A 27,305-nucleotide genomic window follows, 5' to 3' on the forward strand; every position below is an offset into this window, starting at 1 on the left:
TCTTCTTTTTTTTATGCCTGAATCTTTTATCTGTGTTATTCACTCGGGACTCTTCAAAGTAACAAGCCTCCTTCTTTTTCCCCGGTACTGGACTTGGAACCCAAATTAGAGACTGCTTGATTAGAGCAGAGAGGAGGGAGCCAAGAGAGAGGGAGATGTGAGTATTGGACAAAACAAATCGCACCCCTACAAAGTGCCTTTTATCCAAAGACCCCAAGGCTCAAATACCCCCATCCCTCCCCAAGCAACCATGGCTCGGCTTGTTTTTCTCTTATCATTTATTTAGTCACCCGTTGATGTTTTCTGCCCTACTTTGTGACGTTTAAAAGAGGCAGGAATCTCAAAAGGTGAATGCTGAATGGGCTGAAACTGTGCAACACAGCTTTACTGTCTCCTCCTTCGATGAGTCCATCTCAACTTTTTGATGTTGGTTGGAGAAAACTGCAAGAAAAGGTGCCAGCGTGTCTTGACCCCTCACTCCTGGCCTTCACTTCCTCCACCAGGCTGGTATTGTCCTACTGAGCCTCTGTCGTCTACCGGGGAGATGTCACAACATGTTAAGTCTGGCCTGGCTACTTGGGTTTATGTAGCGCCAGGGCATCTCTGAGCTGTCTGTCTGCCATTGGAAGTGCAATGTGAGGAGACATGTTAACAGGCAGACCCTAGCCCCACCGCTGTTAAAAGCCATGCAATATGCAGGAAACATCCGCTTTTGTCAGCGGGCTGGTCAGACACAGACCACGACTCTCCTCTTCTGTACCACCCAATAAAAGTTTTATCTGCATTTTAAAGCTGATCCATAATTTAGGGCAGGAAGAAAGAGATTTTTTAACACTAACCAGCCAACAAAAACATGTGCGTCTGATTTCCTGCTCAGTTGTGTACCGTCTCCAAGGTGAAATTCCTCCACCGTGTTTTCGTATTTAGATCATGTCTTCAGCATTCACCATAATTCTTAGTCATTCTTTGTTAGTTGGTGACATTTCAGTTATTATGCACATTAAAAAGATTGAAATAGAAAATTGCAGCACATCGATGCTTTGGGCGTCCTACATTTCAGCTCAGCATCAAAACAATGAGCCCACTGATGGTATTCTTGAGGTGCCGGTACAGAACGAGGCACCCCACTTTCAGATCCGTCTGTGAACCCTCAGCAAATGTTTCGCTGCATATGCTGCATATAATAACAAACTACACAATACTTGCTGTATGTTCAACTTTTTTTTTTACAATTTAGTATGACCTTTTGCTGTCTTGATCCTAAACTACAGATAAATATGTACATTTTCAAGCTGGGAGGGCATCACTGATTCCAGATGTGCTCAAAGTCATCCATGACATGACATGACAGGAAGCTTCACATAGATGGTATTTTTATTCTTTTTCTCCTGACATCCTACCTTTCTTCTCTGCATTTCTGTGTTTATTTCTCCTCCTCCTTACGGCTGCAGCATTGACAGCAGTGATTTATTGTAACATCGCCTGATGTATCTTGCTAGTGACCTGCAAAAGGCAGCTCCTTCATGAACACAGCCAAAGGTTAATAAAATTGGTGCTGATTGTATCAATTTTACAGATAAGCCATTCACAACAAGTGTAGTCGGGTGAATAAGAAGTCAATTCAGGCCTTGGAAACTGCTCACAGGCTCAATGAATAGCTGCTTTTAGGTGCTTTTTTCGTCGGGAGGATAAATGGAGAATTGCCGCTCTCTTCCATTGCAGCAGGCAGCAGAGGCAGAGCGAGGGGCGAACTGAGGTTCAGACGAGCCTGCCAGTAAATTGCCCTGAATGGGTTCTGGAGTCTGACAGGCCCTATTAAGACAAACGGCTTTCCTCATCGGAGAGATAAAATAAATCAGGTGTTTAGTCAAATTAAAATAGTTTGAGTGGAGAGGGCCCCTGGGAGCTCTCGGAGAAACTCAAGACAGATGTGGTCAAAGACAGGAGGAAGACACCCAGGAAAGATTTCAGCTTCTGCTGGCCCCCGGCCAGACTTGGCTGTACTGTTATCTGGATCTCATTGCTTTTATCCACCTTCCTTTCTCTGACTGTCTCAATCTGTCTCTTCAGTTTTTCTTTGCGTGTGTGTGTGTGTGTGTGTGTGTGTGTGTGTGTGTGTGTGTGTGTGTGTGTGTGTGTGTGTGTGTGTGTGTGCGTGTGTGTGCATGTTCCCCCAGATCAGCTTGTCACATAGGAGTGCAGTGGGAGGAGAGTGAGTTACTGTCTAGCCTCTCACTGGCAATTATGTTGGCTGTGTAAGTCAATGGTAGAATCACTTAGCATTGATTAGGCGGAAGGAGAGAGCAGAGCAGTGGAGCTCTGCTCTCTATCGCACACAGTGTGGACATGGAGCTGTGGAGAGAGCAGAAGGACAATTGGTCTGTCATTACTTTTTTTTCTCCTTGTGGGAGTGGGAGTTTGATCAAAATCTCTTTTGGATTATTGCCATGGTGGATTCAGAACTTCTACATGGTTCACAACATACCTAATTTCTACTTTCTAATGTGATATGTTGATATGTCGCCACATCGAAAAACCTTGTTTGGGGGCCAATGCAAACAATAGCTCTTAACACTTTCTCTTTAACAGCCTTTGGAAGTCCAACAGAAGCTGCCATCTCAGTTTGACAGCTCCCTGCAGCTCTTTGTCCATGAGTGGGGAACAATTCCTTTCCTTTCTTCTTCTGAAAGCTGTGAACGCCAGCTCCAGCAAAAACCATCAACTCCAGGCTGTGTGTGACCTTAACACTTTCCAGTGAATTCACTGCAGTCGGTTGCTGCCTGTGTGGTTTTCTTTGTATTGAATATCGTGTAGACTATAATGGCACAATGTGATGATCGGTGTGTGCAGCATGGTCACTTTCCTATATTTAGCAGTATACAGAGTCAGAAGCGTTCTGCAGTCTTGTTTTCCAAAAGTCTACACCCACCTTAATAAGTCATGGGTTCTATGAAAGCTTTCTGTCGAGTGTGAATGACATAGACCCGTGTTCATGTTTAGGACTTTACGCCTTCTGTTTATCCGTTCACCTTCTGACATCCCTGCCCCCCCCTCTCCACCTCTCACCAGGTACTCCTGAGAGCCTGGCAGAAAAGGAGCACCAGCTCTCCACAATGATCACCCAGCTGATCAGCCTACGGGAGCAGCTTCTCGCTGCTCACGATGAACAGAAAAAGCTGGCCGCTTCACAAATGGAGAAACAGAGGCAGCAAATGGAGCTGGCCCGTCAGCAACAGGAGCAGGTAGCGTCCCGCTCTCTGTCTTTTCTCACATTCCCAGTTTCACTCTTTCTGTCTGTTTGCACCTCAGTTGTTGCCCCGTCAGCATTTCCATCCTGCTTCTCTCTTTTTAATTCTTATTATTTGCAGCAATCATTCCCGTTCCTGCTTTAGTTTTGTCTGCTCTATTACGCCTCTTGCCTTAATAATGAACTTGATCAAATACATTTGTGGCAAACTGTTACTTAACTACTACATTTTATGCCTCAAATATGCCAATACATTTTTTCTCCTTTGGAATTTGGAATAATGTTAAATTTAGTCAAGCCGATATTGCCTCAGACATTTCGGTCATGCTCTCTCACCCACATTTATGCAGTGTAGTGGGTTTCAATTTTTATTATGACTTATACTAACAAATGCAAGGCGATGTGTGAATCAAACGTTATATTAAACATGGAAGTCCTCTATATCTTATAAATTGACTCCTATTAGAACAAGCCTGGCATTAGATTTGCAGCACAAATCAGGCCAATGAGCCATATTGTACAAATCAGCAAATTAACACAGGCCATGAAGTGTGTTAATGTCTGGGAAGAAATAAGGACACAAACTATCCACACTGACGACACTTTTATTATCACCAGCCACCGTAATGGGTATGAATCAATTATTAGCGAGGAGTTCACTCAGAGTTTTCTCGGCACACTCTCAGACGTTCATGTGGCAAATGAAGAGATAGACCATATACCATGGAGTGATACGTTTGGTCATAGTACACTAATAATACATTAGCAGTATTGATTTCATTTTCAATCAATGATGTTCATCTGCAAACTACACTCCACCCTGTAGTCCTTGTAGACATTGCAGCATGAATGAGCAGTGATATAAGGTATTTGATCTTATTTTAAAATGGAAGAACATTTTTAAAATGGTGGAGTAAGAGGGAGACACGGGGGAGAGGGGGAGAGCCCGCTGAGCGCTAGACTGTCATCAAGCCATCAAGATACAACACAGTAATTAACTGTTGACACTCATGAGGAAGCCAGCACAAATTAATCTTGACACATTTGCAGACGGCAGATATCTTACAGTGAGCACTTTGTAATTATATTTTAAAATGAAAATTAAATGACACTTAAAACTCGGTTGTCATGCTCAATGAAGTGAGCATGTAGAAAGAGGCCGTGCTTGGATGAGAGACGCTGCGGTGAGGCATCACGTCACTCAGGGGCAGCAGGGTCCTCCGTCACTCACACTCCGCCTGCACCGGCAATCTCCATCATAACCACATTTGTCTGTCCTGTAAATCATTTATTCTCTAATACCACAAATTCTGACTGTGCAGTTTTACACAGACCATTTCATCTTCATGAAGAAACTATATGGTTTGTTCATGTGAGAAGAGTGACGTTAATGTTCCCTCTTCATCCATTTTTCATCCAGCAGTATGTCATCTGTCTCAACATGTAATTGTCACGCATCAAGCAAAACCGTAACAATGTTGTGTTTTATCAAGTAGGATTCAAATATGAGAAGACTTTGGTTTTTTCTTCTTGACGTGAGTTTTGATCATATTTCAATTTCCTCACTTTTGCCACTGTTTCTAACCAGATTGCAAGACAACAACAGCAGCTCCTGCAGCAGCAGCACAAAATCAACCTCCTCCAGCAGCAGATCCAGGTCAGTGCTCGCACTTCTGTTGGCCCTCTACAACATAGCAGCTTACACCTCCTACTTTCCCCATGCTGATAACGGCAATGTTTCTGCCTCTTCACTGTAATTGGTACACCACTGTTGCCACTGTGAGCCAAATGTCTGGGTTTAGTGGCACAGATCAATGAAATTAGACATTAAAGTAAATAACATTGAAAACATGAGTTAGCCCCACCATCTAATGTTCTTTTTCCCCCTCTTTTTTATATTTCTTATCTCTTTATCTTTAATTTCTGTGTCACACTAACATTCATCATTTTCGTCTAATGTTAATTGCCTTTTGGTAATCGGGAGGGCTTTAAAATATGGAGGCGAATAATTAGCACATCTTAATGAACGAAAAAAGGGGGAAAAGTAACAACAGCTAATGAGTCCTGTTGATGGAGGAGAGCCGGGAGGTGGGGGACATGAAAGAGGCTGGTAAATGCCTCTGAAATTAGTTGGTCTCAGAAGGGCAATGCGTTCACACAGCACAAGAGCTGCTGAAACTGACATTGTCATCATCCTGTAATGCTGGCATTTTTTTAATTTATTAATTTATTTATTTTTATTTCATTTATTTTTGTATTTATTTATATATATTTTATATTTATTATATATATATAATTATATAATTATATATATATATATATATATATATATATATATATATATATATATATATATATATATATATATATATATATATATATATATATATATATATATATATAAATCAAATGTTGAATATACTTCAGTCCAGGCACTGCCACGCTCTCTGTGTTTGTTAGTGTGTGAGTAACGTGGCATCATCCAGAAGCCAGAGGTGCAGTGAAAGACCACCCAGGCTGCTGGATATGTTCAGCCAGCACAGGGTAATCCAGGGTTGGTCACTGGTAGTGGTCAAGGCTGTGAGCCTGGTTTCCTTTTTGAAGCTAACGTTATCCAGCTGGGTGTGCTTGGTGTCAGGCGCATCCTTCTCCGTTCACCTCCTCCTCCTGTGCTTGTTCCTCTAACTAAGAACTCTCAATATCCCATTCTCTTTTCACAAAACTCAAATGCAACATATTCTTCCTGCATGTCAAAGTATCACTTTGAGCAGGTCGCACAGTCACCATTTCCAGAATTTTTTTTAGGTTTATAACATACCTCAAAAGAAAAACCACTTGTTGTATTTTGTTAAGCGGCGGTTTCTTCTCATTTGCTTCATATGGGGCATGACACCGCTACTAACAGTCTTTTTTCTGAAGCTGAGGGGGCAAAGCAAACTTTTGCTCAGACAGCAGTTCGCAACAACCAGATTTGTTGTCAGGGCATCAAAACACCTCCCTCAAGAGAAAGACTGCACTCTACTCTCAGCATACTCTTGACAAAACCACAAGCCTCAACCTTTCAATTAAATAGTGGACAGTTTATTGGAAAAATGATTCCATACTACACTCCACTAAAGACTAGCACAGAGCATGCCTCTTTGGGTGGAAAACACTTTAAAATGAAGTACCTTATACACTGCTGAGGAATGAGTACTACTTATATAAAAGAGGACCCTTTACTTATGCTCAATGAGGAAGAGGGCACAGCCTTAAAAAGAAAAAGAAAAAAGTCACTTTTAAAAGCTCTTGATTTTATCACAAAGTTACAAGATGATACCTGATAATTCCTCTTGAAGTATAGGTTTGAAAGAAGGTGGAGAGTGGAGACTTGAGTGTGATTAGGAAAGTTCTTATCCCTTTTAAACACTTGAACTGCAATACAAATAAAGTCCTTCCTCGCAGATCTCATTTAGCCACCTTTCCCACTGACAAAGTGTGCCGTGGATCTTCCCACCCAAATCAGGGCACGTAAAGTTTCACCTTGTACATTTTTTTTCTCATCTTTCTAAACTAATTCTTCCAAAAATCCATAGTTTTAAATGGCCACTCTTCTAAAGTTGGAATGTCGAGAAGGCTAGATGAAAGACTGTAATGGGCATTTAAAACATTTTTTAAACTTTTTTTATTTTTTTCCCACTCTAATTTCATTACTGCTGTCTCCTCACTCCGCCCTGGCCATTTTAATATATAACAGCTTTGACTTAATTAGTTCTGTAAACAAGCTTCCAGCTTGTATGTCACAGGCTTTCAGGAAAGTGATAGGCAGTCTTGAGAGACTGAGTTACTCTGCTGTAAGGATGGAGAGCACTAAACTTTATTGCAGACCCTAGTGCCATCAAAGTCCTTCTGTTTTGGCTTCAGGGGGAGGAAAAAAATCACCAAGGGAGACCCTCTTACTAAGGTTGTTGTATTGATGATGTGAGGGATCACATAGTGGACATTGTAAACAGTCTAAACAATAAAACCATAGGGACTGCAACAGGAGACTATTGTTGCCATGCGATGTGTGTGCTTTCAGGGACTTTTTGCAACAGGGCCCATCTCTCAGAAGTAGGCGGTTATTGAGATTGAGCTACTGCGCTTTGGAGCAAGGCAGCGTTGAGTTCAATCAAGTTTCCTTTTTGAATAGCCATCTCTTTTTTATCCTTTCTCATCGCGCCCGCAAGAGAGGAAGAGAGATTTAGTCTTTGTCCCACAGGATTACAATGTCACTTGTTTTAAGATAGCGCATTGACGTTTTAGAGGTTTATCACAAGTTGAAGCTCAAGGCTTTGTTGCATTTTTCCCCGGGAGTCTTTGTAATTTTGTCGGCCCGTCCCTCAGCATTGAAATAATCTCGGCACTAATTCAATCCAAGGATTAGATTAACTGATAAAGTTAAGAATTTGAAACACCACTAAGGATTTTATAAGATACACGTGATGATTTAACATATCTATATTAGCAAATTACTAGTTTATACAATAACTTACTTATCTAATTTAATTAAAGTTCAGTGTAGATACAGGAAGGTCAACAAAATGGAGACAACTGTAAAGCGTGCATGACAGTTAAATGCATCTTTTCTTTAATTAATTTACCCCAGTTTAGGTATTTGAAGATGCAGGGATAAAAACATATGTGACTGCCATAGACAGTTTGCCAAATACACAGATGCACAGAGGTGAATGTGTGAATATGCAAGAACAGAGGGATATCCACGCTGATATACACAAAGAAATACCGACTAAAAGGTCAGCATGAACTTTATCTTCACAAGCAGGCAGGAGAAGGCAGAGCTCCCCAGATGAAACAGAGGGACACTTTTAATCCACAACATTTTATTTATTTATTTACTTTTATCCATTAAAACATCACATATCATGACATTGTTATTTGTCATTGACTCTGGCATTCATTTGCTAACCCCAAGTACACTGTGGGATGCAAGATCTGAGGGCTCATAATTTCAGTGAAGGTCACTGTCAACAACAGTTTTTCTTTCTGCTCTTGTTTTTGAAACCTTTTAATGATCTGCTCATCAAGCAGAGCTGGTTCTGTTTTTCTCCCTTTGACCTGTTGTTCTCCTCCTTCACATGGCCTGGCTTCAAACTCACTCACACACGAACACACACACACGCACACACACATTATCTGTGCAAGTACCTTGTACCTTTAACCTTGCGTCCACAAGGATGCACAAACACAGCATGTGTGTATCTCTCCCATTTAAAAAGGGAAGCTGGAGATTAAAAGAAAAAAGGCCAGTATATTGTTGTCCACTGCGTACTTCAAAGTCTGAGAGGCTTTCTCACATGTCTTTAATGGTGTAGAAAAACAGTAGGGGGGCATGCAGGCCGACTTTCAGTGCTAAAGGTCCCCAGATAGGAAAGATGAAATTCAAATTATGCCTAGCATTTAGCAACAATTTGCAAGGTGGACAATCTAATGGTAGATTTAAAAACATGTCTTTGGTGATGACGCAGAGAACAGCAGACACATGTGTGAAAACAGCTTAAAGCTCTGAAAAGAAAAGAAAATAAACAAAACTAATACTAAAGTCTGGGCCTAATTTTGTGATCTTATTCTTATATCCATGTGACACAGTGAAGTCATGGTCCTGTTTATAGTTTTCCAAAAATTTTAACTTTAAAAGCATTTGTTCACGTAGTCAAATTGGGCACAGGTAGACACATGCGTCTTTTAGTTTATATAACCATTCTTTCAAAACAGACTTGTTACCTTATACTTTGCCATTTCCTTTTAATTAATTTACAATAAAATAAAAGGTGGATAAATCTATATTTTACTAAGTACTAACAGATCCCAACTGATTGTTCTATTTCCCTTAATTGCAAACACATAAAATATTTATAATGTGGTTGTGGTGTATTTTTCTTATTTTAATTACATAGAAATGTGCCTTCTGTATTTAGTTGCCATTGCGTCTGCCCAGCTTTTTAAATTGGTGCAAGTTATTGCAACATAATATGCTATAATAACTTGGAAAACCCAGATTTTTGCTCTTTGTCTTCGACGTTTTTTGCAGATGTGTCAAAGTCAACCAGAAACACTCGTCAACTCATTCTTTCCATATTCAATAAAAACCCACTTCCAGATTTAGCAGTGCCACTAAATGTCTTTCACAGCCTTGTTGCTATGCCCTTCCAGCGTGCTCCACATGTAGGCCGAGGGGGGGTTGGGGTCGGGGTCATGGTCCTGTTGCAACACAAATCATCGGGCCAGTGTAAGGTCCTTGCCACTGTTAGGCAGTTTCCCACAGATAATTGGTCTGTGTTCAGTCTTCCCATCCTCAAAAGCTAAATGCAGCATTTTACTACAGAGGGAGAATTAAGCCTATTACTATACAGCTGTTCCCAGCATGAACAAAGCACATTTCTGTACTCTTTGGTCCATATGATAAATTGCCTTTTAGTACAACTAGTTGATAATCATGTTTTTTTTCTTTTTATTGTTTTAAATAGAATTATTGCATATTATCCAGTCCAGTGTTTTAATGTTTCTATTCTCTTTGGTTACCAATTTAGTGAAATGAATAATCTCCCAAACTACACGATTATGGTAAATATTTTACATCAGTCAGATGGGTTTAAATAAACACATGGGCGTATGGTAATTGCATAAAGAAAGCCAATTTGTGTATTCTCAGATGCTTTTGTTGTCTCCCCAGCACAAAAGATTTTCTCTGTGTGAGGCTCTCATTATTGTGCTGAAAAAAAGAAAAATAGACATTGTTAAAGAGAATGTGTAAGTCCCCCAATTAGCGCAGCTAGACTGGAACTGTTAATATGATAATAAGAGAATAATAGAGCAGGGAAATGATAATGTGTGTGTTTTAAGTGTGCTCTGTGCAACACTCTTCTGCGCTGCCTGTTCTTTCCCTTGTGTTTGTCGAGGGGCACTGTGTTAGTTCGCTAGTAGGATTATGTGAAGGCATTAACAACCTAGTCAGGCAGGCTTGGCTTTCACCCAGGGAGGCTCAGTCCAGCATGTTCATCCTCCATTTAAGGAGACTGTTAGCTGATGAAGATGTGCACATGCAAGACTGAAGATAAAAGAAAGCAGTGACCTGACTCATTAGCCCTGTGATTTAATATATTGACACTTGGATACAAATAATTCCATTTAGTGGACTCTATCGGTGGGGCGGAGGGATCAATTTAATTAGTTATGAAATGTGACTACTTGTCAGGAAGCAGAAGAAATGCTGATGTTAAACAAAGTCATGTGCAATTGTAACAGTAAAGCCATCATGGCTCTGTAAATACTTAATGATGCACCAAAAGGTGTGAGAGGAACACCCTCAGCGGTGGTGTGTCAGTTCGCAAATGACACAAAGTAATCACGCAGTTGATATATAATATATGAAAACAAAGTCTGCTTTTAGGCAAGAGTGACAGTGTCTTCCAAACAAAACATATGCTTGCTTGTGCTTCCTTTGCCAATGAGGTAAGAATGTAGACAAACACAGATTAATTATTGCTGTAAATTACACAAAGAAGCCAGGCATTTGTGTAATTTGCCTTTGTATTCAGACACCTCTGTGGTTTAAGCAGCGATAATTAAGTGGCTCCATATGAGAGGTGCCACATGAATGGCTGTAATATGCAAAATCACACCTGAGGGTCTATTCAAAATTAGTCACCTGAGGGGTTTCTGAAGAATCCCTGAGACGGGTTAAATTATCACACAAACTTCCAGCTCTCTAACAGCTTTCACAAGTGACAACATGAGGCAGAAATGATCTGCCATACTGGAATGTGAATTTGCCTTTTGAATCCTACATGGTGCTAAATAATGATAATAAGTGAACATCGATTCTGAGCAAATGCTGTAAATGGAGTGCTGTCTCGTTAGGTCTCACTATCACAGCCCCGCACCTGTTTAGAGCTCCTCAAACCTTCCCTGGATGTCGGAAAAGCAGCTACACTTAACACTCATTGTACCCCAACCCCAGTAAGGAAAAAATGTCTGGTGAGGGAGAACAAATCCACCAGTGTGATGTTGACTTAGTTTCCTCTCCCTCTCCCTCATAGACGGTGTTTTCTCTGCTAATTTTGTGCAAACTGTTTTGTCTTTGCATTGGCCTTGCATGGCCATCATCCTCAGCAGTGGGCGCACTCACAGGGAGAAGGAACTGCATTAATAGACTCTACTGTGTACACACAGCGAGAAAGGGGCGCATGTTTTCTTAGGACCAGGGTGGCAAAGCAAAGCATTCAACCCATGGCTATTGCAAAAAAAAAGGAGTTTTTTGTTTTGGGGCGGAGGAGAGTCCATACATTCCCTAACAGAACACAATGAAATGAACTATTTTATTTGTTTCTTTCTTTTTAAGGCAGTTATCCAAATTCCCTGATTTACTTTTTCAATGTACTTTCGACATTTCTCTACAAATGTCATTCTACAACACAGCCTTTTTGTGCTGTCTCTCTTGTCGTCTTTTTTTTAAAACACTGGCTTCTGTGGTCCATCGGTATGGTGAAATCTGAGGATGTTTGAAAGTCTGAGCACACTCGTGTCTAATAAAGTTGCACCGTCAGACAGGCGTGCTCTCTGGCCGAACAACAGAACGCTCTCTGTTGTGTTGTGTGGCCCCAGCAGCTGGGAGGTAATAGTGGAGGGTCAGTCTGTTAAAAGAGAAGGGGAAACTCAGATGTGGCGTGCACAATCAAATCATGCAAATTACTGGCAGTCATGCTTTTTTGTCTTATTAACTCAATAACCTCAAAAACATGATTTTTCTTCATTTCTAAAATACATTTTGAATACTTTTATTTATATTTATATATATATATATATATATATATATATATATATATATATATATATATATATATATATATATATATATATATATATATATATATATATATATATATATATATATATATATATATGTAATGCCAAGTCTGGAGAAAACTTAAGTTTGCAGTTGCTTTATAAATCAGAAGCAGACAATAGTGAACACACAAAGCTTTTCTGTCCCTATCCTTCCACCAAACGGCGGGGGGGGTTCAAACCTTGAACAGACATCACTTCATAAGCCTTACATGCTTAAATCCGTCTATTTCCCACTCTCCCAGCCCTGGTCACCTCACATGGATGTAGCTGGCTGTCTGACAACTCCATGTCTAATGTTCTTTAGGAACTCACTTTTGCACCACTGCAGAGAGAGTCTGAGCCAATTCACCTTTACCAGCTTCTGTCCATACAGTCAGGATATATGCGGGACAACAAAGCAGACCTCCAGCCCTACTTGAATGTCATTTCTCTTCATTCAACACAAGAATATGCTGTTCGAGGGAGTCAGACAAATTTGCGGTGGGGCAAAAATTTCTGTCCAAAAAAAAAAAAAAGAAGTGCAATGCAGGACTGTGTTGCTGTGTGCATATAATCCATGCTATTTTTGTGAAGGCATGCAATGCATATTAATGTTTTTTTTTTTTTAAAGGGGGTGTAATCGAAAAGAGAGCTGAAGCATGAAAACTTTCTCTGGTTACTTACACCAATTAAAACTAGAAGACACCTTAAGGCCTTATCTTGACATTTATTCTCTACTGAAGCAAATGTTCAAGGCCGATAAATTCAGATTTTCTTTTTGCATTCATGCATGATTTAAATCTTCTTACATATGCATTAACTTATCTGTAAATGTATTTTACTTTTTGTCCATCTTTTTTAAACCTCTGAATCTCATTTGAGGTCAGGCTTTTATTTTTGTTCTTTCAGCATTTAAGAATATCGCTATATTAAATTTGAGCGTTGGGCAGAAATCCTGTAAATGCCAGGCGCTGTAGTCTAAGCAAATACTCGCTTGCAGTTGTATCCAGGATTGTGAGGAAGCCAAAAGGAGCCTTGAAGTGGAAGCGGGTAGAGTGGAGGGATTTGGGGTGGGGTGCACCTTGCTTTCAAGCCCTTGTTGACTCAATTGAGACATATTGGAATGGCAGTTTTCCAGAAAGGCTTGTTGTAGTGTGGAAGGAATTAGTGGAAGCTGAAGTCACCATCAGTTATTCCTTCTGGATGACCTGGCCGCACTCGATTGTCTGGATTCGCTGCATTTCCTCCAAAACAGCCCTCACTTTAACGCATTCAGATTTTTGCATTTTTAAACATACTCCTAAGTAAGCAGTTGCTAATATCAGAGCAGATAATAGACCCTGGAACAACCTTACAGGTCGTCCTTACTACTGGCCCGTCTTTCACTTTTGTGTTAAAGGGTAATGCAAGAAGGGAAGGATGATAAAAGGAGAGAGACCTGATCACAACAAGGGCTCTTTGTTGGTGACTTGGAGTTCTCCTGAGCTTTTGCCCACCCCACTATAATTTCCAGAGCAGAATAAGCAGGGATAATGAGTTTCAGATGAGTGGGTGGTAATATGAAGACCTTTATTCAAAAGCAAGAGTCTGGAGCATCAAAGTCTGCTTAAAATCTATTGATCTGTTTGTATGATTACCATTAGTTACAAACAAATCCAAACATCATCACATCTCTACTGGATATGTGCCTGCCATGTGATGCAACCTTCCTGTGAATAGCAGTGAGCAGACAGCGAAACAGCAGCAATATGTTGTCAATAATAAAATAATAATAATGAAAAAAAAGAAAAAAAAAGCAAAATCTGTCATTGGGGAGAAAAAAGATCCTGAAGTTACAAAGTATTACGCAGAAATGACTCCACTGAGTGATTTTCCTCCTGGCTAGGCTGCAGTACAGTGTACACCCAGTGGGCTGTGTACACAGTGGCGGGTGTTAGGCATATCCTGCTGTCTAGTGTCAGTTTTACTGTGTGCCGCTGTTGGAATATAGCCAGACTTGCCAGCAAGCTCAAGATCACTTTCGCTTTAAATGGATCACAAAAGGTGATTTCTACTCTCGGGTGTTTGGTGTGTAGCGGCGTGGGGGTTGTGAACTGTCAGTTCTTACAGAATCAGCTGGAGCCTATCCGCCTTGGGTGAAATTACTGAATGCCTCCTGCAGAAAATGTGAAAAATAAATTTAGCGAGGCCCATGAATCTTATTAAAATTACACGCCAGTGGGATGTGGAATCCACCTCTAAATGACACTTGATGATAGTGATCGTTGCTTAATGTGAGAGATGTCTGTCTTGTAAATGACATATCAGTATTACGAATCATCAGCATGAACTCCGACTTGCAGTCACATTATTGTTAGGCGTGTCTTCACTTTTTAACAAGTCTGCTTGTGGAAAATGAATGCAGATCATATCCACGATAAGGATTTGTGTGAGAAGCGCGTTAAAAGGTGTCAAGTAGCAATTAATCAGAATTGAAGATCCAGAGATCTCACAGGTGCTTTTAAGCTAATAACCACGGAGCACTGCGGCAACACCGTATCTTTTTTCTTTTCCCCCCATTTTGAATTTCAATCTTGTTAATACTGACTGATAGTGACAGTAAAAACAAATACCTCACAGTTTCTTTCACATTGCACATAACAGTCAGCAGCTAACCTAAGAGTGAATCAGTGCATGGAGGTGTAAAAGGGTTCAGAGGGGAAAGCCAGGAGGGGTCGTCTGGCCTCCTGGGTATTTTGCAGAGGCTGTAACGGACAGTGAGGAGCATCAGTGTTGACAGGGTCCCAAGTGAGCGCTGTAATGCGCTGTACATCTCCATTTGTGTGAAGTGTTTTGTAGCAGCTTGGATTTATGTTGTAGGTAAAGGCTTATTTGTTAAAAATAAAACATGAAAAAACACTTTTTTATTGTCATAAGGACCTACTTAAATTCAAACATATTGCAAATATAATAAGTATGTATTAAGACGCAAGCTGTTGTGAGTCTTTGTTTATGCATATGTGATGTTTGATCATGTTCCCATTGCATATGAAGGCAGGGAGCAATAAAGGGACCTCCTTCGAGACCACTGTGTCTATTGCACTCTGTGTTTTTACACATCAGATGTGCGAGTTTCCTGGCTCGCTCTCTGCAGTCTAACCATAAAATTGGCTATCGTATCCAATTCAACAGCCAATTGAGCTTGTGCGATGATTTCTTGTTTAACTTGTTTAATTTATTCTCGCTAAGATTCATTTATTCAAATTACAATTTGTATTTTTCAAGTTGAAACAATATAACTGTGAGCTGAGCCTGAACCATGAAGGCACATTTTTATCCATTTTAAAGAACTCTTTTGTTGCGATACTTGTACAATAACGCCACTTGAAGCCCAGCTGTAAGTTGAGTGTATTTATCAAATACCGGCATCTCCTCGTAAGGGAAACAGATTGCTTGCTGCCCTGTTACAGACTCCATCAGGTCATCTGAATTGATGATACATGTAGCGAGGCGGCTGAGTTCCCCCTGAAACCTCTGTTGGAGCGCGTACTCGTTGAGACGGGGCCTCAGCCAAGTCTGTCTGACTGATCACTACAGATGCTCCTCTTCAAGTATTCCGAGTCAGATCCTTAGTGCCGGGTCTTGAGGGACAAACAATAGCACCTGTTCCTCATAAGATAGCCCATTCATGTATTTTTAATGAAGTCTGGGGGCAGATGGTGTGAAATGACATTATCCAGTACTTAGCAGTGCTAAGACAAAGGGAGAGTGCAGTGCCAGCACAACAATGCTGCTGTATTTACGAGGAAAAGGGAGGACGCCACCCAAATGCACCCCCCCCCCCCTCTCACATCTGCTCCACTTCATCCTCCGACTCCTCAAGATCTTCTTGGCATTAGAAACATCCTGGGCACTCAGCCCACACATAGATGAACTTGAGGGTAACTCTTAAAAGGAGGGGGGTAGTAACAGAAAGGGTGGAGGCCGCACATCTGTACACTCCTCCTTTCTGTTTTAGTTTTGAAAATATACCTTTTTTCTCCTACTTTTACTGTCAATTTTGAGAATAACAACATAAGGAATCATGAAAATGTAGGAATCAGCTCAGCCTGCGCACCAGCTGTTAATTGACAGCTCATCTGAACCTCTACTTTTTGTTCCCACCTTGAAGCTGCTCAAAATTTGATTTGCCTTTCTCTGACATTAGTTGCTGTAAATTAAACTTTAATGTGCGGAGCTCATTACTGCAAATCACAGCCATTGAAACTCAGTGCATTTATTTCCCTTTCAGTGCACATTTCCCCTCTGTCTTCGCCTCGGCGCACATTGTATATTCTCTTCTATTTTAAAATAATAACAGTAATAAAAGCTGATATCCCGGATGAAATTGTATCACTTAGAGCTTGTCATTTATTGGTGCTGGAGGAGAATCATCCGTGTATCGGATGCTTTGAGCTGAAGTCGCTTATCGTATCCTGTATAAATATAGTGTCTCAATCTTTGGACAATTCTGTTTAATTAATTAAATCACATTTTTTCCTTTCAAATAATTAAAATCCAATCAGTTAAGGCAAAGTGTAATTTTTTTTTTATCAAGCATTTAAATGTCTTTTGGATGGGGTCGTCATGTAGCGCAGTGGCTGTTGTTTTTTGGGCTGGCTCTTATTATATCTGATTGTCCTTAACATTTAATCAATATGCTTTAAAGCTGCACATATGGAGTTTTTACTTGGAATCCCTGATCTAAAAGAGTGATTGAAGCTTCAAATCTCCAGGCAAAAAGAAAAGTTACAAGTTGAAGCTCGAAATAAAATGAGAGAAGCTTTGTTTTATATATCTGAGGAAGTTTTTGTAGAACATGCTACCGCTGGTGCGTGTTGGCTAAATCATGAAAATATATGGACTGCCATGTAACACATCTTTCTAACACACATCAAGAAGATCTTGAGGGATTCTGTTTTGTCATATGACCAGCGTACATTTGGCAACAGACTCCATCTGTTTTAACAGTCCAAATATGCAGACAGAGAAAAGCTGTGTTCCCCAGTGTCACCCGCTCAACCCCCCCCCAATCCTCGCCTGTCACTGGCCCTACCTCATGTTGTGACATTAATTATTGTGTTTTTCCATATGCTCCATACATGCAAGGCCAAGCTCCATCTTTCATCCATTCAGCCTGGAAACTTGGAACTTAATCCCTGTAAAGCAATGTTTTATTTAAGGACATTTGTCGCAGTTTCTCTGGCCATTTATTTTTTTCTTCAGCAACAGCATATTTCACAGAATTACTTTTGGAAGAATTACATACTTTTCTATTCTCCTGTCTTGCACCTTCTGCAATTGCACTTCTGTAAAAGCTCAGTCGACATAAAATTGCCCTGTTTATTTAGTTTTCAGTCTAGCTTTGCAGCACTGGACAAATCAATAATGCTGTCTAAAGTGGGTTTAGCGTGCTAGCTGTGAGAGAAACTGGGTGCAGCTACTCCTGCAAAGGGGTCTACAGGGGGAGCAGCACCGGCTGAAAAAGAGGAGCTCGTAGCAGAGCTCAGCCAGAACGTGGGGCAGGTTGATTTCATGCCCCAATGCAGCGGCAGTAATTGCACCCAGACCTGTTTTATTGCAAGTTGATTTTAAGGGGGATAAATGGAGAAACATTCTGTAAAGTGTTTATTTTGGGGGATGACCTTTATTAACCCATTTTCCAGGCAGGTTCCCCTGAGGTGATCTGGCTCAGTGCTAGATTAACCCTTACAAGCTCATGGTAGCTAAGCTGCTCCCTATCATACAGTTTCAGGAAGCTGAGAATGACAGAAAAATTGAACTTGCAACATGTGCCCCCTGGACCCGCCCCCAGCCACACACACGCACACACACACACACGCACACGCACACACACACACACACACACACACACACACACACACACACACACACACACACACACACACACACACACACACACACACACACACATTTTTGAGACATAAGCTACTCAGCCACCCTTGACACACAAATGCAGGGGTTTGAGCTGCTATTCCCAGTAGGCAAACCAGCAACAGGGTGGATGATGAAAGTTAATATGTGAGAGAAACACAGCCAGGGTAAGATGGTAAGATAAAATACAGCAACTGCCTGCTGTTTTTTAACTGGTCAAAGCTGAATTATCTTCAGGTTTTTGCCATCTCATTAAGTGATCATCCACCATCATGTATATAGTTGATCTTCCCTTGAGGTGAGTGTGTGTTCAAGCATGTATAGTACATGCTAATCATTTCTGTTTCTGCACAAATGTAGCAATCTTGTTGTCGGCAAGCTGAATCTACTGTGACAGCCAGGGTCACTGCAAATGTTCCTTTCAACACGTGTACTACTGCTCCTCAGGAGCAATAGAGGACTACAGTACCTATCTGCTTTGTGTCCCGCATGTCACTTCTTCTAACTGATGCTGGAGCAAGTGTGGGTATGCGGGGGCCTTTGATGTGCAGAGGTGAAATTGTGGTTTGGATTAAGAACCGGCGTAGCTCGGGCCAGGTATTGTGTGTGAGCGCACGAGCGCCGTCATTGCCACAGAGTCCCCTGTCAGCACGCGTTAGGAAGAGCTGTGATCTGGCCTCCCTCTGAGTGGGTTCTGTGTTTCTGTGTACCATGACTATGCTTAGGCCTCTCTCTGATCTCTGCTCGCTATCTGTTCAGCAGGTCCAGGGTCACATGCCTCCGCTCATGATCCCCATTTTTCCACACGACCAACGCACTCTAGCAGCAGCAGCTGCCGCCCAGCAAGGCTTTCTCTTCCCTCCGGGAATGTCTTATAAGCCAGGTATGCCTGCTAATTCTTTTTTTTTCTTTTTAATTATGTAGTTATTCCTTTCCCTATCTCAGTTTGCTATGCCTTTTCTTTCTTATACTTATACAGTTTGCTATGCCTTTTTTTTTCTTATACTTGTATTCAGAATGATGGTTTAAAAGTTCACAAACTTGCATAACACATGGAAACAAATAAATAAATGCTTGGCTCATATTCGTGGCCCCTAACAAGCTCTACTCTGTCTGAACATGGATTGAAGAACAGGGACTGGGAATCTTCTAGCCCATGTGGAACAATAGATATGGGCACACAAGCAGAGGAATGCAAACATGTTGTCAACGTTTAAGCATCTTTTTTATGTGCTGGCTGTAATCATTTTTCAAGTATCTATTGTTAAAAATCTAAAAACACAGAAGATAAGCCTTGTGTGGTTGTTAGAAACATCAAAACAAATATCCTTTTACAGAAATATGTGAAAGTAAAATAAAGTTATTTAAAGGCATTGTGTGGATGATGTAAGAACAGGTTTGCTCGCAATGTAACTGTCTTCGTTGCATGTAAGAGCATGCCTCGTTCTCTCCTTTTGTCTTTTGGGTTGAGAAAAAAAAAAGCTCCACCACCTTGGAAAAAAAGAAAAATAAAGGGAAAAAAAGTCTTTTGAAAAATTGTTGCAACATGTTGCCCTGCCAAAGCAGTAACCTCATAAACCCCTGTGTCTTGGTGAAAATTAAAGATGTGCCACCACATACCCCTGTGCGCATATGAAATATAAGAAAGCTCTATGGGCCTAAATTGCTCCCGGTTGTGAAGCAGACTACCCCTTTACAGACTCAAAACATTTGTATACGTGTCAATTGATTTGTTAATTGAGTCAATAAAAAGCAAACTATTTATCTTGTATAAAATAGCACAAAAAAAGAAAGAGAACAGAAAAGAGAAAAAATAAACACTCAGATGTCAGCGGCATTAAAAGGTGTGGTAGAGCAGTTAATGAATTAAGTATAAAACCTCAAGATGAAAAAGAAAGTCAGCTACTTTGGAACTATGGAGCCATGACGGCTTAAACAAAATGCCTGAGGGGGAGTCTTTTACCACTGTGCTTTTTTGCAAACATTTGACAAGGAAAATGTTTTAGCTCAAATAACAAGAGCTATTATGGAATCATGGTCAGGGGTCACAATGTGTATGATCCTTGCATAATTCATGAGTTCATAAAGTAATAGGAAAGAGGGTTTTGAAATGACTCATGTAGTCAGGAGAGCCATTTTCAAAGCCTCCCATTATTTCTACACAATATGACCCATGGAGTACAATGTTATCATCACCACCTGCAGGGTGTACAGGATGCTGCTGTGTCCTTTCTTCATGAAGTGAGAATCCAAGCATTCATGTCCAAGACTAAGAAACACTAATCTGATGTCATTATGAGACAGCTCACATGGACCGCCGCTTATGTCCGCCCCAACCCCATGATGCTCTCATGGCAACAGTCATTCTGGAACCATGGTGGTAAGTCATCACCCAATCCACTGGCTGTGCTCAATGGCCTGGTGTAGCATGGTAGGCAAGCATCGCCATGGAGACACCAACTCATCTTTTAAACAAATAGACACAAGTTGGACTTGTTCAGTTTATTCACCCTCTTTCCACAGACATTCAGTCTGAGGTGCCTCTAATGGACCTGGAGAATGACCCTATAGTCCTTAGGTTTTGCTGCCAGTCCTCCTCATAGACATCCTGCTGGCAGATGAGTTTCCTGGTGCTATTCCATTTTACTACTTGTCACACTTACACTGTTCTCTGATAATGTAGCATTTTTTTTATTCAAGTCATTCAAGTTGGGCGGCACGTTTGTCTGCAAATATACTGAATTGAATAAGGTCATTTCAGTTTGTTTTTTATTATCTACATATATAATGTATATACTGTACATGTAAATGTTTTATTTCATTTAAAATTTTCTTCAAAATGTTTTGGCTAATTACATTTAAAGCAGTGAAAAAATTGTGTATTTCATTCATCATCATTTGATCCTCCCTGAGAAAGGTCACAGCTTCATCTGCCAACCCTCAGCAGATCTATGAGTTATAGAGGTCCATGGCACTGCAGGAACCCAGAAATATAGCCATGGCGTCACCTGCACTTCGTTCTCCCATAGCATTTACAATCCAGACTCTCGGCACGGAAACATCTATGTCCACTTTTAAAAGTAAATGTTTTAAATGCAATTCCTTTTCAATATAGAGCAATGCCGATCTGGCACTGCGCCTGTTCTCCTGGAGCCTAATGCCTCCCAGGCAGACTGTGTGCACCCAAGACCCAGACCTTGGAGCGCCAGACCCCCCTAGCAGTCATAATGTGGCACATGACCCTCCCCAGGTTTCACATGACATTGAAAGACATCCAGCCATTTATTATCCCCAAATCCTACGTCACAGACAGCACAGAGCAAATGAGACAGACAGAAAGTGATATCAGAGGAGGTGCAAAAATAACCACAGCGCACCTCTTGCACATCCAAGCTAGCACTATTTGAAACCACTTCTGCTGTGTGATTTTATTTGCTACTAAATGGGGATTGAATTTCCATGGCCTGTATCACATTGTGTCGTGCTGTACAAAATTGCAGAGTGGGGCAAGCGGACGAGGGCAAAGTGAAAGAGAAGGTACATACATTTACCTTGTCGGTGGCTTAATGGCTCCATATGTTTGTGAGGAGAAGTGACAGGCAGAAGTGGGGTCTGAACGAAGGCCAACAACCCCTCCCCATCCCCGCTGTGCACCCCACCTCCCCTCCTGCAGACATGTCTCAAAGCAGCCTCCCCTGTATGAATGCTGTGCTGCTTCACAGGGGATGTTTCTGTCCATCTCAACGCACTGTGTTTGAGTGTGTAAAAGCCTCTGTACTCCCATGGACATCACTCACACTGAAGCCATTTTTACATCCCTGTCTGACAAAACATTACTGTAGCAGGCCAATAGTAGTGCATATTAGTGCTTTTGGAAACTAGGTCCTTCATTCTAGATCATAGTGAAATGCAAGATAAGAACGTGTTGGAGTTTGTTTTTATTCTTTACCCTTGTTATTCTGACTGCACACTTGTTCTAACCAGTTTGCATACAAGTGCTTTCACTGTGCTGCCAAAACTATCACTCAGAAACAATGTGTTGAACAGTAGCCAGACAAGTCTACAGCTGTATGAATTGCCTGAGAGAACATGCTCGTCCTTTTACATACTCACTAACCGAATATGAAGGAAGATATCCAACATCTAATCAAAACAGACACACACATATGAACACACGCATATGCACACAAATAAATAAACCTTAAAAGAGCTCCTAACTGTTAACTGTCATGGTATTTTCCAGGATGTATAGCATCCAGGTGGAGTAAACAGTGAATGGTGTGAAACGTTCCTGAGTAATCCCACTCCCGTCAAGCCACCTAAGCCTTTTGTTAATGCAGATGTTTGGGCTTAAAGCCGAGCGCTCAGTGCAATGTGCCACATTGCTGTGGCATAAGCAGCGGAGGGCCCACAATCCTTGTTGGCACTTGCCTGGTTGCTCTGGGCCGGTTCATTGTCTGAACCTGTATGTATTGTTGTCTCTCTCTCCCTCTCTGACAGGTGATAACTACCCAGTGCAGTTCATTCCATCTACAATGGCAGCTGCAGCAGCGTCAGGACTCAGCCCCCTCCAACTTCAGGTATGTACAGTTCTATGACAAAGAATGCTAGGGACGCCTGCCAAGCTCAGGGCAGAAAGGATGGCTAAGCAGCTGTACGCTAAGTAATGAGCAGAGCACTAAATAATCCCAGAGCCACCCGGCTCACACAAGCTTATCACCTTACATATGTAATTTATCCCCATTTTATAGAAGATTTATCCCCACTGGTTCTGCCAGACAGAGGAGTTGGGAAGATAATAGTTATTAGAGAGAATGAGAATCACTTTCGTTGCCTTAATCGTCTGCCAGTGAATTTGTCAGAGGACAATTGACTATTCTTACTGCTCTTTACAAAGCCAGTGTGCTATCTATTTTAGCTTCCTAAGGAATGCAGTTAAGAAAATGAATGGCTTAAACTCAGTCTAATTTAAATATATGCGTGAGAAAAAAAAATACTGGTGGTAGATAGCCCCAAGTGAAGCTGAAAACAGGTTTGGAGCCTCAGAAAATGTTGAGAGGCCCTGAGCCCTACGGGCTTCTCCAGGAATTTTCTCTCACAAACCATTTAAAAGAGCTGAACCCAGGTCAGGGCTTCACCTGAGGCCATAATATTTAATATAGATAATTATCTGTATTGTATCAAAATTATTATTATGACAAATCCTTTTAATGTGGTTCCGCTCAGCTAATACATCATCTTAGTTTCCAAATATGCAATAATGTTGTATATGTGTATATATATATATATATATATATATATATATATATATATATATATATATATATATATATATATATATATATATATATATATATATATATATATAAATAAAATAAACATCGATATAAAAAGTGTGTATATAATCAGCAAAACACATGTGGCATTGCTGCTTCTTCTGCAGATCTGAGAAACAAAACATCTCTGATAGTTTAATGTTAAATGGCCACTGCTGCAAAGTAAACAGCAGCAGGCATTTTTTTTTCTTGTGGCTGCAAATTGTGATGTTCAACAGCATAGAGAAGCATCAATCTAAATAGGAGAGCCCAACAATAACGGCAAAAATCTTGCACACCTATTTACGTGGCATTTGTCCTTTGGAAGTTACCACCTTCAGTGTTAACGAGCCCTGGCAAGTTCTAGCAATACTTGCAGATGGGTTTGAAGGACTGCGTGTCATTATGGAGTCGCGAGTAGAGCTATCAGAGGCATGTAAGGTGTTAAATGAGTCTGTCCGTGTTTGAAGATGCGTATCTGAAGCATAAAAGTTAGATAGATGCTTTGTTGACTATGTTTATGAAGTGAATGCATTGCATATCTTATGTATCACAGTGAAGTTCAGTGGAAGGGAGTGTCAGTTTAGACAGACATGCTCAGGCTATTTATAGGGGTGTATGAGGTCAGATGAGACAGTCATATATCTGAGGGTTGGGGTGAGAAGGGGGGACGGATCTAGAGTCATTAATTCAGATTATGTATCTAACCCTGGGAATGTTAAAAAACAGTGCCTCCAAGACCATGACTTGGCTGACCTTTACAGAACACAGTAAACAAAAAGAGGTGCATTTTCCATTAATTGAAGTCTCTCAGCCTGTCACATATTCTGCCTTCTGGCTGCTATTTACCCTGCATAGAAAGTCCCCCTCAAAACAGTGAGGGAAGTCAAACATGCCCTTTTCTGCATAGCTGGGATCAACAAACCATGTGACTGTCACTATTTCCTCTACAAAGCACTAGGAGCCAGCTATGATTAAAAACATCAGACATGGAATTAAGTTAGTGTCGTTTCCTCCTTCTTTTGGGCGCAATTATAACACCAGCTCCCTCCTTCTTCCTAAAGGTTTTAAAACAAACAAGCAAACAAAAAAAGTCCACTCTTGCGGAAAAAAACTAATTGCATCACTGTGAGTTATTTCACAATGGAAAAAAATAATTCTCTAATTTTGTAAAGTGTAGAAATTGTGATAGACTTAACAAAGTGATGCAGTGTGCTGGAAATGCATTATATTTGGAACAAAAGCATACTGTAATAACATAGCAATAAAATGAGGTGATTTAATACTGTACTGTAGTTTATACTGTACTTGATGCTTGATTCTGAGTTTATATTCTGATTTCAGTTTAAATATTTTATGCGCCCTCTGGCAGATTTTCCATTTACTCTGGAAAAGTACCGAAACGTTCTAGTTTTCAGCTCCATACCCCACCATTTATCTTTCTTATACACTTATACACACTAACAGGTAAAAAAAAATCCCACATGCATGTGACTGAATATGGCTGCTCCCCTCAATTAAAATATTTCTTCCCGTCGGTGGCCTGGCAACGTATAATTTTCACCAATTTACTCAGTTGAGATTGAACAATGTAGGAATCTTAAAAAAAAGATCATATTGGTAGAATTAATTCTCACAATGCTGTAGAGGTAATGTGATCAGCAATCCATCCAGAGAGGGCAGCCGTGCCGTCAGTCTTAATGCCGGCCACGCAGACTCCTCACAATATCTTCTGTCATAACAGTCTGGAATCCTCCCCCATTTCCAAAATTCAACAAGGTAACAAAGGCATAGAGCTGATGGATGTAAATGAATCTTCCAGGATGCCTTTGATTGTTGGGAGACTGTAATTTGCTTGTCAATACAGGCTGGTAGCATCACTCTGGTGGCTGACAGTCTGCAAGTGGCTGTCACCAGGCATTGCTGTAGCGCAGGGCAATTTCGCCCAATGTTTTTCCTGACAGATTGGCTCTGGTCCGCAACTCACAGGAGAGGAGGTGGGTAAACTATCCCAGCGCGACATGCCCCTCTTCATTAGTGCCCACACAGAGCGGGGATGAGCCTAGGACCAGCAGGAAACAATGGCTCCATCCCTGCCTGTCCTTCACTGATTACAACTGACACGTTTCACCCAACAGAGGAAATTGTGCTCAGATTGTAGCCCAGTCTGTCAGGACACCTACTATATTCAATTGACCAAAGAGACAAGAAGGGAATTTTCCTAATTCCACAAAAGAATTTTCTATCTTGAACGACATTTAATTTGCTGTTTGTACACTACTCCTTACATCACTTGCCAAGTGAAAAACTATTTACTTAGGGAGAATGTGAACTTAATGTATCGCCCGTCTTTTTAACAGAGCAAATGAACAGTAGGACAGGCTTGGAGAGAGTCCTGTTTTGTATAATCAAAAGCAGACTTTTGGGTTCAAGCCTTTTTAAAGAAAGCATTATTGGATAAAAGAGAACATCTGGGTTCTCTGTATGTAGTATCACTCTAAATAAATAGAAAGAAAGCCTCTGCTTTCACTCAGTCGAAGCTCCATTTTCCATCTCCTGCTCTCTGTATCCGTGTCTTGCCTTTCCCATTTCCAATCCACATCTTAAACCACCTCTAAGTATCTTTATTTGGGAATTTCTCTGTCAATTACCTCCATACTTTCCCTTTGTTATTCTGTCTATTGGTTTCTCTTGCCTTTCCCCCTCCTGTATTTTCTGGGCCCATGACATCCTCTTACTTCACAGTACTGGAAATCAAGCTCCTTGAGATAAGACGTAGCGACACACTTACATTTCACTGCATTTGTTATGGCATCTCTCAAGGCCCATGATAAACTTGAGCCTATCCTCAGCTCGTGCGCCCACTGTAAAGATGAAAAGCAGCCCATATGCCTAACAACAACCCAGACCAGATCTCAGGCAGACAGACACATCTGAAGGAGTGCTCACTGGCTCAGACGACTGCAGTGATAAGAAAGAGTGTAACACAGTCAGGGACAAACAGGAAGAAAGTGGGAGAGCAGCAAACCGCACATTATCTTTTGTTTGGATGTAAATGCCTGTGTGGTACAGATGTGAAGAAATGGCTTCTCTCATTAAGAAGTGAAGCACTTTTGACTTTGAAAAAGAGGAAGGGAGGAGGGAAGAAAAGAGAGGCATACTGTAGAGAGCAGCTGTTTCTGTGTTTATGAGCAAAGGAGCTTGGTCTTTGAAGGTAACCCAGAGCAGTGCAGCAACGCTAGAATGTGTGGAAGGCTGGCTAATAAGACGGCTAGGTGAGCAGCTGGATAGAGGCAGTGGTGAACAGAGGGACAGATGGACAGATAGAGCTGATAATGCAGTGAGCAGCAGTGAATGAGAGGGCTGGCTCCGGGGGCCTTGGGCCTCGAGTGCCCATGCTCACACAAGACAGAGTGTGATAGTAAGTGTGTGTATGTATGTATGTGTGTGTGTGTGTGTGTGTGTGTGTGTGTGTGTGTGTGTGTGTGTATGTGCGTGTGTGTATGTGCATGTGTGTATACTAAAGAGAACCTGAGAGAAAAAGACATAAATATATGCATTCAGTAGTTGTATAATACAGAAACTGAGAGGCCGAGAGGAGGGAGAAGGGTAAGAGTGGCGCAGGTTGGGTGCCAGCAGATAAAACAGATGTTGAGCCATACTGGAAAGCTTCGGCACAGTGCACCAGAACGCCTTCCTCCACTCTTGACATCTGGGCCTAGCCTGGGTCAGGCTGCATGGTCGCCCTGGGCAATGAGCCTGTACAAGCCTTGTGGCAAACGGAGCTGGCGCTGTGCTGCATTTTAAATGGCGTGGTGCACTGAAGCGCAGTTAATGCTCTCATATCCAGCCCATTGCTCAGTGCCCAGGCCACGCAGAGGTGAATGAGACATTGACATGCAGAGACACAAAGACATGAGACTCTGATTAAGTTTGTGCTGCCACTAAATAATGTGTACCTCGGG

General features: G+C 41.2%; 1 protein-coding gene across 6 annotated transcripts in view; it reads left to right on the top strand.

Annotated features, from left to right (window-relative positions):
• sox6 (SRY-box transcription factor 6) overlaps window positions 1-27,305 on the top strand; it is a 131,954-nt gene that overhangs the window by 74,069 nt on the left and 30,580 nt on the right. For all 6 annotated transcript variants that reach the window (XM_061742788.1, XM_061742784.1, XM_061742786.1 and 3 more), the window contains 4 exons: window positions 3,070-3,242; window positions 4,836-4,904; window positions 18,788-18,908; window positions 22,526-22,605. In XM_061742788.1, coding sequence (XP_061598772.1) covers window positions 3,070-3,242; window positions 4,836-4,904; window positions 18,788-18,908; window positions 22,526-22,605 — 443 coding nt within the window. The remainder of the gene's footprint in view (window positions 1-3,069; window positions 3,243-4,835; window positions 4,905-18,787; window positions 18,909-22,525; window positions 22,606-27,305) is intronic.

This window comes from Cololabis saira, chromosome 2 (genome assembly GCF_033807715.1).
Source record: "Cololabis saira isolate AMF1-May2022 chromosome 2, fColSai1.1, whole genome shotgun sequence".
In the NCBI taxonomy this organism is placed as follows: Eukaryota; Metazoa; Chordata; class Actinopteri; order Beloniformes; family Belonidae; genus Cololabis; species Cololabis saira.